At 42.8% G+C, this 13,605-nt stretch overlaps 1 protein-coding gene across 2 annotated transcripts; it reads left to right on the top strand.

Annotated features, from left to right (window-relative positions):
* The first annotated feature begins 62 nt into the window (after window positions 1–62).
* bms1 (BMS1 ribosome biogenesis factor) lies at window positions 63–13,342 on the top strand. Of its 2 annotated transcripts, XM_052071034.1 has the most exons (23): window positions 63–324; window positions 661–838; window positions 1,263–1,453; window positions 2,149–2,228; window positions 2,446–2,634; window positions 2,774–2,916; window positions 3,331–3,452; window positions 3,572–3,765; window positions 3,877–4,019; window positions 4,818–5,356; window positions 6,470–6,571; window positions 6,676–6,833; window positions 6,917–6,998; window positions 7,379–7,458; window positions 7,867–8,052; window positions 8,377–8,565; window positions 8,665–8,845; window positions 9,480–9,538; window positions 9,867–9,989; window positions 10,148–10,295; window positions 11,145–11,320; window positions 11,552–11,713; window positions 12,470–12,995. In XM_052071034.1, the coding sequence occupies exons 2-23, from the start codon at window positions 666–668 to the stop codon at window positions 12,692–12,694; spliced, it is 3,645 nt and encodes a 1,214-aa protein (XP_051926994.1). In that variant the 5' UTR covers window positions 63–324; window positions 661–665; the 3' UTR covers window positions 12,695–12,995. The 2 variants fall into 2 exon arrangements, with proteins under 2 accessions (XP_051926994.1, XP_051926995.1); XM_052071035.1 differs by lacking the exons at window positions 11,552–11,713; window positions 12,470–12,995 and adding an exon at window positions 13,211–13,342 and having other exon boundaries at window positions 11,145–11,221.
* Window positions 13,343–13,605: the final 263 nt, after the last annotated feature.

Below are 13,605 nucleotides of genomic sequence, written 5' to 3'. Positions count from 1 at the left end.
TTTAAAAAAAAGGAAGAAGAAGTAGAAGAAGAAGAAGAAGAAGAAGAGGAAGAAGAAAAAAAAGGGAAAGTTCATTTCCGGGTCGAAAGTGACCGAATACATGTGGGAAGAGAATTCACGTTTACTTTGGTGTTTTTCTTTTCACCTTTGTTTCAAAAGCTTTCATTTCGGTTTTTACACATAGACTCTATTTTGATAAATTATTTGCCTACGGGGAGACAAAAAGGATTTTGCCTGCAAAAACGGATCTCCTAATGCTCACCCAAGCCTCTGTCAACATCTCAAAATAAGAAATTGACTCCTTTTCAGTCCCCACATTCCCGGGTGAGTATATAACAACAATAACGTTAACTAGATTGTACATTGTAACGCTTTCTAGTGAAGAAATGATGAAGTTATCCGCGTGGATTTTTTTTGTATGTTTGTTTGGGAGCGGGGGGGGGGGGGGTGGTGATGATGGTTGGACATTTTTTACTGGGATTTCAGGTCTGTGATGCACTGCCAAATTTTATCATTCTAACCCATGGGGTAGTGTAGCTTCATAACAACACTATTACAAAATTTGCCACTAGGTTTGGTTTGACGCAGGCTGAAAAAGTGACTGCCAGAAAGACTTGGAAAACCAATGCGTATTTGCAAAATGTATATTTGTCATTGCAGACAGAATGGACGGCAGTGTTAAGGAACAGAGGAAACATCAGCAGAAACACAGTGGACCAAAGGCAGAGAGAAAGAAATTGAAGAAGCAGGGGAACTCAACAGAGAAGGATGAACGCAAACGTAACCCCAAAGCCTTTGGAGTACAGTCGGCTGTACGCATGGCCAAAACCTTCCACAGGTAAGTAGAGATTAAACGGGTTTCTGTGTTATCTAAATTCTATTCTCTCTGTATTGATCTAGGATGTTGTGTTAAACATACACACACACATATTTTATATAGTGTCCACTTCATAATGTGGCACACATTTTCATTGGGGGACAGGTCTGGACTGCAGGCAGGCAGGCAGGCCGGCAGGCCAGTTTAGTACCCACACTCTTATACTATGAAGCCACACTGTTGTAACTTGTGCCAAATCTTTTTTGGCATTGTCTTGCTGAAATAATCAGGGGCGTCACTGAAAAAGACGTTGCTTGGATGGCGGCATATGTTTTCCTCCAAAACCTGTATGCACCTTTCAGCATCGTACCAATGTCATTGGAAATTGATTTGTATTGAGTGTATGAAATCAAAGTAACATATGTTTTTATGTGTCTGTTTACAGGGCACAGGACATAAAGACCAAAAAACACCACATACCCCTTGTGGATCGAACACCCCTGGAGCCTCCTCCGGTCGTGATTGTCGTAGTCGGACCCCCCAAGGTGGGGAAAAGTACCCTAATCCGTTGCCTGATCAAAAACTTCACGCGGCAGAAGCTTGGAGATATATGCGGCCCTGTCACCATTGTCTCAGGTGCGCTTAGCTTATGTATGAATAGGATATTATATTGGGGGGGGGGGTTAATGACACTTATTATTTGTAGAAGTCAGAGAAATTATTAGATATATCGCATGCGCAGATTTAAAGGATTCAGAATCACTTGTCAATAAATAATGACAGAATTAAAAAGTGCATCAGCAGTCATTGTGGATGGAATGAACCGCAGTACTGTGCACTGTGTTGCGAGTCAATTAGGGATGATCCAATTGTCCAATTAAGCAGGCTGCTTGCATGCATCTTCGCAATAACGTCACAGTTATTTTAGTACCTGTCTCCATTATGCCTTGTGTCTGTGAAATCATTCACAATTTATCAGGTGTCAGCGGCCTTTTTGAAATGGAGAGCTATGTTTTGGCTTGTCATTAATGCGAGCTGTTTGATACACACTTCTGAAATAACAAAAAAAAATGATTACAATAAAACAATGATTTCACGAGGTATGAATCGGTTAATATCATTGCGCAATAATATTTCCATTAATCTTTCTCAGTGTTCACATTTTCAAATGATCACCTGTACAACATATCGAGGAAATCACAATATCCCATCACTGATGAGCTATTTTAAGAACGGGCCCGCAGAATGTTGCCAACGCTGATGAGATGAGTCAAATGTTGCTGCAACTACCCGTTAGTTGAATGAAGCCTTATATTTCTTGTTCCCCTTAGGCAAGAAGCGTCGTCTCACTTTCATGGAGTGTAACAATGATATCAATACAATGATTGACCTTGCAAAAGTGGCCGACCTGGTAAGTGTTGACTCTAAACACCAATATTTTAATCAGGAATTACTGAGCAGTGACAGTAGAACCTCCAAAATGGACTTTGGAAGATGCCTATTCGTGGCAATTTCAAAACAGAATTATCTGCATTGATCAGTGATTAAAATAGTCAATTCTAGAGTCAATATAGGTGATACAGAATTTTCTCCACGATCGAAGGAATAAAGTGTCTCTTGCTTTTTAGGTTCTGATGTTGATCGATGCCAGCTTTGGCTTTGAAATGGAAACATTTGAATTTCTCAACATATGCCAAGTGCACGGTTTCCCTCGTATCATGGGTGTGCTCACTCACCTCGATTCTTTTAAGAACAACAAGACACTAAGAAAGACCAAGAAAAACCTGAAACATCGCTTCTGGACCGAGGTCTACCAGGTAAATAACATTTTCCTTACTTTCAGTCCTACCCACATTCGCAGCCCCTTCCCCGAAAGCCGCCAGATCAATCCTGAGCCTTGTGAGCGTGTCAAAATGTCGCTCCGGTGCTAACATGGTAATTGTTTGAAAACTGCAGGGCGCCAAGCTTTTTTATCTGTCTGGAATGGTGTACGGGGAGTACCAAACGCAAGAAGTGAAGAACCTTGGCCGCTTCATCTCAGTCATGAAGTTTCGTCCCTTGGTTTGGCAGACATCCCATCCTTATTTGCTTGTGGACCGGTGAGTCCGCATCCTCGGGAAGACATCGTACTCTGTTTTTTTGTTTTTGTTTCGTTTTTCCTCAATGAAATCTGGGGTTGTGGTTAATCAACAACTGTCTGTGTGAAAGAAAAAAATACTAGGGCTGGGACTTTCATGGGCTAATTCTGTCTAATTAAATCACCAAAAAATAGACCATTAAAGAAATAACGGATATTGATCAACTCGGAACCTCTGTCAATGCGTGAGTTCCTGGTACGTCGATTACACGGGCACGCATGTCAGTGGCTGACTATGCAGCTAGCGGTTACTAAAACAGGATTCACCCCGAAAAAAATCACACACAAGTTTAGAAACAATGTGTAAACATATTCAAAAAAATAATAATTGCCCTGAAATAAACACAGACGTGACCTTGTCTTAATCTCCTCACAGAATGGAGGATTTGACTGACCCGGAAAAGATCCGGACCGACCTGAAATGTGATCGAAGAGTGTCGCTGTATGGCTACTTGCGAGGCACATATTTGAAAAACAAAAGCCAAATCCATATTCCAGGTATGTCCGTCGTAGTTTTGAAACGTTTAGCTTTTCACTGGCCAATTTAACAATGTTTCGAATCAGTCCAGCATGATAAAAAGAAGGGAAAAAAAGGCCTCTTCTCTCCTCTTCTCAAGGCGTTGGAGACTTCCAGGTCGCCGAAGTGAATTTTCTGCCCGATCCTTGTCCACTTCCTGGTGCTCAGAAAAAAAGGGCACTGAATGAGAAAGAGCGTCTGCTTTATGCACCCATGGCTGGCGTTGGTGGAGTGGTGTATGACAAAGATGCTGTATACATCGACCTTCCTGCATGCCATGTTCAACAACAGCAGGTATGAGATCATCACAATTATTGTGTAAATATATACAGTATATATATATATATATTTTAATCTCATCTGAAGGTATTTAATGGTCACTAAAATGTGTGACTTCTTATACAGGAGGAGATTAGACCCAGCACGGAGCTTGTCCAATCTCTTATTGACACTCATGCCACTTTGGACGCCAAGATGGCTGCCAGCAAGGTGACCCTTTTCAGCGGCTCTGCCACGCTGGACTCTGCAGATGTCAACGTACAAAGCAGGTGAAACGGAGAGTGTTCAAAGTATGGTTTTGGATCGGGCGAGGGAAAGAAATTGGCATGCGTGCACGTAGTGTTTTGATTTTTTTGTTTTGATTGAACCAAAGACAACTAAAGGCCTAGCTTGCATTTTAGTGTTTTTAAAAAAAATAAATAAATACCGTATTTTCTGGATTATAAATCACTCCGGAGTATCAATCGCACCAGCCATAAAATGCACAACAAAGAAGAAAAATACATACTGTATATAATACGCACTGGAGTATTAGTCTCATTTTGGGGGGGAAATGTATTTGCTAAAATCCAACACCAAGAACAGACATGTCATCTTGAAAGACAATTTCAAAAAAAAAAACAAAAAAAAAACATGCTGAATATTAATGTAAGATATGCTAACGGGACGTGGCGCGTCAACAACGAACTGAGAATGTGCTTGTTATGTTCCCGTAACATATTAAGCTTTAGTCAAATAACTATAGCATAAAGAGTATGCCAACAAGTTGACCAAAATCATCAGCGTTACTCCAAATCACTAATTTCAATGACATCTTCATCCTCTGTGTCACTTTAAAAAAAAAGATGCCTCCTCATCGCTTACTCAGTCATCTTTGACTTACCAACATAGGCCTAGAGCGCCCTCTTGTGGTTTAATGTGAAAATAACCTGTGAAATTGTGTAATAATGTGTTTATAATTTCGCATGTAAATCGTTCCAGAGTATAAATTGCACCCCCGGGCCAGAAGAGTAGAAATCAATGAGAGAAATTAGTAATATGTTTGACATTCTCTGTGTTTGAGACAGCGAAAACGAGGGCCACGTGGAGGAGCGTATTTGGGATCCTATTAGCCACAGAGAGCGGAGAAAGGTCATCTTCACCGAAGAAGCAGACGATGACAAAGGGGACGCCAGTGACTCCAGTGAAAATGAAGACAGTGACATTGAGGAAAGTGACACAGAGGAGCAGGAGGAGACAAATGAAAATGTAACTGGTGGTATGAGAGAGACGAGCGATCACGGTGGGCCGACGGTGAAGAGACGCAAGCTGGAGGAGAAAAAAGAGGTGACGGGACCGGTGGCCGAGTTGCCTGTTTTCGCGGACAGCGAGGACGACCTCGAGATGAGTGAGGAGGAAGGGGAGGCTGGCAGAGCGGCAGACTCTGGACATTGCTCTGAAGAAGATGAAGATGAGGAAGAGAGCGCAGATGAAGAGATGGATGATGATGATGATGATGATGATGATGATGACGATGAGCTGTCCAAAGAGGAAGAGGAGGGCAAGGCTCAAACCGCGGTGAAAAAGACAGCGAGTGAAAGTGAAGAGGAAGCAGAAGAAGAGCTGGGTGAATGCCCGTTTTTGTTTTCGGAATGTCATCGGGTCTTTTTATGACGCTACTTTTCAATACGCATTATGTAAACCGTTTTCGATGCAAAATTCAACTTGTAAATAGATTAACCCTTTCGTGCACGAATAATGAGAACCTGTAGCCTGATAAAATGGTAAGGCCACTGTAGTTACTGCGGCGGTCTGGTGATCCAGTGGTTAGCGTGTCGACCTCACAGTGCTGAGGTTCGATCCCGGCTCCGACATTCTTGTGTAGAGTTTGCATGTTCTCCCCAGGCCAGCGTGGGTTTTCTCCGGGTACTCCGGTTTCCTCCCACATTCCAAAAACATGCATGACAGGCTGATTGAACAGTCTAAATTGTCCCAAGGTGTGAGTGTGAGCACGGACGGTTGTTCTACTCTGTGTGCCCTCCGATTGGCTGGCAACCGGTTCAGGGTGTCCCCCGCTTACTGCCCGAAGACAACTGGGATAAGCTCCGGTACGCGCAGCGGCCCTTGTGAGGATAAGCAGATCGGAAAATGAATGGATGGATAGAATACATATACTGTACATCACAGGTGTCAAACTCAGATCCGGCCCACCACATCATTTTATGTGGCTCGCGAAAGCAAATCAAACATGTCAACTTCCATGATGCATGCTAAAATCTGCACGAAAATTCATATTCATATACGTAATAAATAAGAGAGTTATTGTAAGCATTTTCTTGTTGCCAAAACCCACATTTTCAGTCATAACGGCCCTCCAAGGGAAACTATATAAAAGTGAGAGGGACTATTCTTCATAGTTTCAAAAATGATTCACTTTAGCTGGTAAACATAATCACAAGTCATGGTCAACTCTGCGCCATTGCTTTCCACCTGCTGTCACAAGGAACCGCGTTGTAGCGACAGGAAATTGCAGAGCGCTTTAATCGACGTGAAGACCAATTTAGAAAACGTACTTTAAAAAAAAAAGACACGCGTTGGCTACATGATCAAAGTGCCTTTCAGAGCACCTGATTAAAAAAAAAATGCTGCTCATGAATATGCAAATATTCCAATACGAAATGTATTCTTCAACATTGACATTGTGAAGTAAAGTGAATGTTGTGTTTGTTTGGGTCAACAGGGGCTCTGCGGTGGAAAGACCGTCTACAGCAGAAGGCCTCTGAAGCATTTTTACGCCAACAAGAGGCTATGCCCAACCTTCGAAAACTAGTTTATGGTTCAGGTATCAACCAATCACCCACATTATATGATATCCAAAGATGGTCGTGCTCGGATGTTACATAATGTAAATGGAGTTATTTCTGCTGTTTATATTCCTTATGGTAGCCGACTCCAAAGAGGAAGAGGACGGTGATGATGTTGACGAGGAGTTGGGAGGGCTCTTTCGGGTCAACCGCCCTCAGAAGAGTCGAAGGTTTCAAGCAAATGCTCTCGATTGTTCCCATTTCAACCCTGATTCCTCCCACAACTGGGATCTGGAGGAGGTAAGATTTGATCGCACATAAACTGGTGCGTATCTCATTTCGGTGAAAATATCACAGTGGGGTTTGAATTTATCCCCGTCCAGATGCTGGACTCCATTAAGGATTGCTTTGTCACGGGGAAGTGGGAGGAGGACCAAGATGCGGCCACACTCTTGAAGGAGCACGGTAAATAGAAACAGCCTACTTGGGGAGTTTTCTCGATGAACTGTAGCACTTCATTTTCAGCCCGAAAAATCTGATACAAGATATCCTTTATTTGTTCCACACTGGGGAAATTTACAGCCTCCAGGAGCAAGAATGTGGGTAGAAAGAAGAAAAAACAAACAAACGCCATTTAATTAAGTGCAATATAAATACAAAATGGATAAATATATATGGGAAATAAATGCATAGAATGTTCATGTGTATGCTGCAAACTGGATGGAGGCAAAATTTTGCTCTAAGGCATTTTTACAAAATAGTTTCAACTGTTTTTCTTTCTTTAGTTTGGGTGTATGTGTCTTGTCATTACATCTGATGATTAACGAAGGACTTCTTTCGTGTAGACGAGATGTACGGAGATTTTGAAGATCTGGAAACGGGCGAAGTCCACAAAGGCACAATTGAGGCACAGGATCAATCTCAGGTGGGCTTGTGAAATTCACGACAGACAGACGGACGAACGTGGAAGTGTTCATCTGAATTGAGCAGTTTTTGGTGTTTTATTTTTTTAGTAATAACCATTACAATACCACACCGCTAGGGGGCAGTGTTGCCTCAAAGAGGGAATGAGAGCACGGGTTTTGGGGAATGAGTTCAGTTGTCGTTGTGTTGGTCAAGGTCGCGAAATAAACAGTTCTACGACCATCAAACAAGTGGAGTTATTATTCAAGTTAACAGTTTTGTTTTGGCTGAGCCACCTCTCCACATCAAGTGTATGTCTTTTTTTTGTCTACATTATAAATATTTAGAAATCATAAATATAGAAACGAACTCTTTTTCCAATGTTTTTTTTTTAAATGCTCAAATGGTATTTGTTAATTCTAACCGACAGAATAACGAGAGCGATGAAGACGGCGATGCCGAAGAGGCGCCGATGACTGCGGACGATGACGACGTGCAGAAAAACAAGCGCCTGGATAAAAAGCGGCGGCTGAAAGAGCGGTTTGACGCCGAGTACGATGACGGCGACGCCACTTACTTTGACGATCTCAAGGAGGAGATGCAGAAGCAGGCGGAGGTATTTTCACACATGTGCAGGCGCATCCTGTTTCCACTCATCCTCCGTTTTGATTGGACAACATATTTGGGGTTCTAGGCGTTGCTTGCCATAGGGGGGTGACCAAAAACGCAGGACCACCATCTCTGACAAGAAAAGTTTTCCAAGCTGTCTATGCAATGCCGATGTGTAAATGCATGGAAATAAAACCCGAAAACATTCTAATGCAGTTCCCGATGACTGAAGTATCAATTTCTTTTTCCATGAAAGTCGGAATTTGATGATAATAGCGTACTTATGTCATCCTCATCTCTGAGCCTTATTATGATTTGTATTTTTCCACAGCTGAACAGGGCCGAGTTTGAGGATTTGGATGACGAGACAAGAGTGCAGTACGAAGGTTTCCGGCCAGGAATGTACGTCAGGTTGGAGATCCCCTCGCTACCCTGTGAATTCGTCACAAACTTCGATCCGCACTATCCCATCATCATCGGTGGCTTGGGTTCCAATGAGGGGAGTGCCGGATATCTCCAGGTATGTCCCGTTGGTTGACGCTGATAATTCACTTTTTATTGATTTTATTTGTGATTGTGCATGTGTCTGCGTGTGACCAAACGCGTGTGTGCCTCTTAGATGAGACTGAAGAAACATCGCTGGTATAACCGCATCCTGAAGACCCGGGACCCACTCATACTATCGCTAGGCTGGCGCCGGTTCCAGACCATGCCCCTTTACTATATTGAGGATCACAACGGGCGACACCGCCTTCTTAAGTACACGCCACAGCACATGCACTGTGGCGCCTCCATCTGGGGTAAGTCGAAACAAGAAAATGCAGCTCAGGGGGTGGAGGGGGGGGTCAATAAAAATTTTGACAGAGTCCAGCCTGGACTTGTCACCAGCCAATCTCAGGACATGTACAAGATGGATTCTCGGGGGTTTGTGAACTCAGAAATACTGGCAGGCAAGCGTACGCGTTTTGTTGAGGATAAATAGGCGAAGACAAAATCGGTTGAGATATGAGCAAAAAATGATTTCTTTCACTTTGTAATTTTCACTCTCTGCGCAAAACGCTCCGGCTCAAACTGGCTTTTCTCTAGTGTTATAACGTTGAGCTGGGCAGCGTATTATAAACGGCAGTTCGAGGTTGTGGCGATCCGACGTCATCTGTTAGCATAGCATCTAGCGTAGGCTCGTGAAGTTCATATCGTGATACAGTCATACCTCGGTTTTCAACCATAATCAGTTACAGGAGGCTGTTAGAAAACAGATTTGGTCGAAAACCGAAACCACGCTCTTAAAAAACAAAAACGATTTGGTCGAGAACAGAGATGTTCGAAAACCGAGGTTTGACTGTATTTGGATATCGTTTACATCCCAAGCATAATTAAAGAAGTGCTGTATCCAACCTATTGCACAATAATTCCCTCACTTCTATCTCTCCGAAGGTCCAATTACACCACAGGGAACAGGATTCCTGGCTCTACAAACGGTAGCAGGAATTAACGTAAGTAAATTTATTGCTGAACTTTGCAAGCTTTTTGTGTGGAATGTGTCTTCAGGTTGTGCGAAGCTCGCATTGGTCATGTAACTCCAAACTTCATTAAGTACCGGGCTGATAAAAGAAAGGAGTAAAAAAAAGAGAAAAAAATTGAATTTCAATTTCCTACAGCACATTTGCAGGCTATTTAATTCAGAAAAACATCTGTGTTGCTTTCTCGCCCTTAACTTGTGCCACCCCGAGGCTCAACCTGAAAAATTCACCTTTGTGTGTCACTAACTTTTTGTTGGTATTCTAGTTTGCACTTTGACGTTTTTGTCTATCCTCCGCACAGGCCAATTTCCGCATTGCGGCAACCGGAGTTGTCCTCGACCTGGATAAATCGGTGACTGTCGTCAAGAAGCTCAAACTCATCGGTTACCCATACAAGATCTTTAAGAACACGTGTTTCATTAAGGTAGGAGGTTTTGACTCTCACTTGTCGAGCTGTATTGTCAAATACAACGCCCTGTCGCTCCAAAGTATAAAGCACAGAATAATGGACAGGTGTCAGTTTAGCTGCGTTTCTTCTTCTGAGTGGCGGTGCCTTATCGCTTTCTCCTTCTTTGGCTGTAGGGCATGTTCAACACAGTGCTGGAAGTAGCGAAATTTGAAGGGGCCGCTGTAAGAACGGTTTCTGGCCTCAGGGGTCAAATCAAGAAAGCACTATCGACGCCACCGGGATCCTACAGAGCCACATTTGAGGACAAGCTGTTGATGAGTGGTGAGTCCCCCCCAACCCCCTTTCGACTCATCTATGAAGCATTCGGCTGATATATAGAACTGTTTCTTCTGTAATACCATTTGGTACACTTGTTTTTGAAATAAATTTCAAGCATAAGGACATACCGTATTTTCCGCACTAAAAGGCGCACCTAAAAGCCTTTCATTTTCTTAACTCATTCAGTACCACCCAATTCTAGACCAAGTCTGAAAGGACGTTTAAAAACATCTTTGGGAGTGAATGATTTTTAAAAGCTCACAGCACGCCTTAAAATCTGATGCGCCTTATGTATGGTTATTACGGTAATATGTCGACCCCAAAATGGCTCCTTGCTAGAGACATGCTTACAACGCAGAGTTCAAACGTAAGGCGATCGGGTTACGCAATTGAACATGGAAATAGCGCAGCGGCAAGAGAGTTCAACGTTAACGAGTCAATGTTCTAACTTGCTGTTGGTTAAGTGAACTGTGTCGCTGCTTTATTAAATACGTTTTACTGACATCTGATTGTTCTGTTGGCATTTCCTTGAGCGTAGCTCCATCTAGTGGATGCATTGTAGATTGCGTCTTAAAATGCGGTGCGTCCAATATATGGAAAAAAATTACAAAATAGGCCATTTATTGAAGGTGCGCCTCATAATCCAGTGCGCCTTTTAGTATGGAAAAGGGTATTTCAAATTGACAATGCAGCAAACACCAAATTATGTTTCGGCTCGTAACATGTCAGAAGATATGTCCAAATGTTGATTGTTTTCCAGAGTAACAACAGCATTTCGCCGTGAGTGTTTATTAAACACTGAAATCACTTGACAGAGTTTTTAAAGGCTGTGGTCCTCTGTCTGTCTTGCAGATATCGTGTTCCTGCGCTCCTGGTGCACAGTGTCTGTTCCGCAGCTCTACAATCCGGTCACTTCTCTGCTGCTGCCTGTGGGTCAGAAGGACAGCTGGTCAGGCATGAGGACCCTCGGGCAGCTCAAACATGACCTGGGAATCCGCAACAAACCCAATCCTGACTCTCTGTACAAGGTCGGCTCAACCTGCGAAATGATAGTCTTGTTGACATCAAACAGCAGTTTTTATTTTGTGGCTTAAATCACTCCGGTGTAACAATCAAATGAATATGTTCGTCTATGACGCATGTTCAGAATCTGAGGCGAGGCAGGAGCGCGAGATTTTGTTTTGGAAATGGAATCCTTTCATAGAGTTGACGGCTTTGAGTCACCCTAATTCTGTGAATGTGAATCTTCTTAATATCAGCCTGTGGTGCGGAGAGAAGCGCATTTCAATCCCATCTACATCTCCAAAGAGCTGCAGAGGTCACTTCCCTACAAGAGCAAACCAAAGCAGCAGCAACGCAAAGGAAAGCGACCTAGAGACATGCAGAGGCCCAGCGTGATCAGGGAGCCTCACGAAAGGAAGGTGAGTAAAACCGGACAAGTAATTCCAATTGTGGTATTATTGGAAGTTGATGGGATTCGTGCTCACTCTCTACAACCTTGCGTCATTAATTCTGAGATATATTTGAATATTTTAGTCTCAGAATATCGCAATCAAGAAAACATGGTTTTGTGTCAACCGACGTGGAAACGGACACTCAATTGAGATTGCTGTGGTACCTCGACTTACGAACGTCTCCACACTTGAAATTTTCAAGTTACCAAACGCCTCAACAGGCAAATATTGCCCTATCACGAAAGACATTTCAAGATACGAAAGTTACTGACTTCAGACAGATGCCTCAGCACATACGCAAGGGCATACTCGCAAACAAATGTCCTTGGATCAGTTCTTTACAAAACGCCAGGCAAAAGCCACTTCTGAGAGAGAACATGGACTAAAGAGGGCAAAAAATGATGAGGTTCAATTCATTCATTTTTATTCTTTACTCTCTTCTTTGTTTTTTACTTTATTCACAACTCTCATTTATTATGCAATAATCTAATTGTAACATGCATTTGTTCCATATTTTTATGCTTTAGAAAACATTTATGTCTGAGTTTTGGGGGCCTTGGAACGGATTAGGACATTTTAATGGAAAACACGCCTCGATTTACAAAATTTTCTAGTTAAGAAATTGCTTCCAGAACCAATTAATTTTGTAAGTTGAGGTACCACTGGTACTTGAAAGACAAGTAATTCATCACACAACGGATTTCTAACGTTTTCTTTTGATAGGTGGCGGCTCTTCTGCGGGCTCTGAGCACAGTCCACAACTACAACACAAAGAAAGCGCACGCAGTGCAGCACGCCAAACATAAAGAGTTCCTGCTGCAGAAAGAGAAGGACGAGGAGGCCAAACTGAAGAGGCAGAAGGAAGCCCGTAAAAAACTTTACAGCATCATGGGCCAGAAGGACCAAAAGAAACAAAAGTCCAGTCTTAAGGGCACACCAAAAGATTAGTAATACCCCCGTATTGTTTTGTGTTTTTTGTTATTGTAAAGTGTCCTTGGGTGTCTTGAAAGGCGCTTATAAATAAAATGTATTATTATTATTATTATAATACGCAATGTTTTCACGCGGGAGGAAGACTGAGATGCTCGAGTTGGTGTGGGTTGCTGCAGTTTCATAATTCGGCAGTATTTTATTTTTTGCGTGTTAATATAATTATGTAAAGTCGATCTGATTTGTGGACCTTCTTTTATTAAAACGTAATGTTTCTCAGTGTGCTTAGTTCTGTGATTATCTCGTGCTCATTCCTGGTGCGACTGCACACATTACATTCAACATCAAATACAATTAATACCGCAGAGTGGTTAAAATACATTTTATGTGCATATACAGTATTGTACGTTGGTTGGACAGTTGAAACTTGCAATGCCGTTGTATACCAACTTATCTTCCAATATAGTAGGATATCTTCAGGATATCTTCCAATAGTTTATGACACTGTATGTCAGAGTATGGGCTTTCTTACAGATCCACGGTCCATCCATCCAATATCAGATCCGCTTATCCTCATGAGGGTCGCCGGCGTGCTGGAGCCTCTCCCAGCTGTCTTCAAGAGCAGTCGACGCGGTATGCCCTGAACTTGTTCCCAGCCAGTCGCAGAGCATTCTGATCGACAACCATCCGTGCTCACACTCACACCTTGGGACTATTTTGAATGTTCCATTGACCTGCCATGGATGTTTTTGGAATGTGGGAGGAAACCAGAGTACCCGGAGAAAAACCACACAAGCATGGGGAGAACATGCAAGCTCCACACAGGAAAGCAGGAGTCAAAATCGAACGCTGCACCTCTGCACTGTGAGGTCGACACGCTAAACGCCGGAGCACCAGGCCGCCCAGATCGTATGGTAGGTTTTGAACCC

Source organism: Hippocampus zosterae, chromosome 7, assembly GCF_025434085.1.
Source record: "Hippocampus zosterae strain Florida chromosome 7, ASM2543408v3, whole genome shotgun sequence".
In the NCBI taxonomy this organism is placed as follows: domain Eukaryota; kingdom Metazoa; phylum Chordata; class Actinopteri; order Syngnathiformes; family Syngnathidae; genus Hippocampus; species Hippocampus zosterae.
This window is presented reverse-complemented; position numbering and strand designations above follow the sequence as displayed.

Coding starts and splice junctions, on each gene's coding strand:
- bms1 (XM_052071034.1), top strand. CDS start 666: ATGGACGGCAGTGTTAAGGAACAGAGGAAACATCAGCAGAAACACAGT. Junction 8,053..8,376: donor AGATGCAGAAGCAGGCGGAG/GTATTTTCACAC, acceptor ATTTTTCCACAG/CTGAACAGGGCCGAGTTTGA. Junction 11,321..11,551: donor ATCCTGACTCTCTGTACAAG/GTCGGCTCAACC, acceptor TCTTAATATCAG/CCTGTGGTGCGGAGAGAAGC.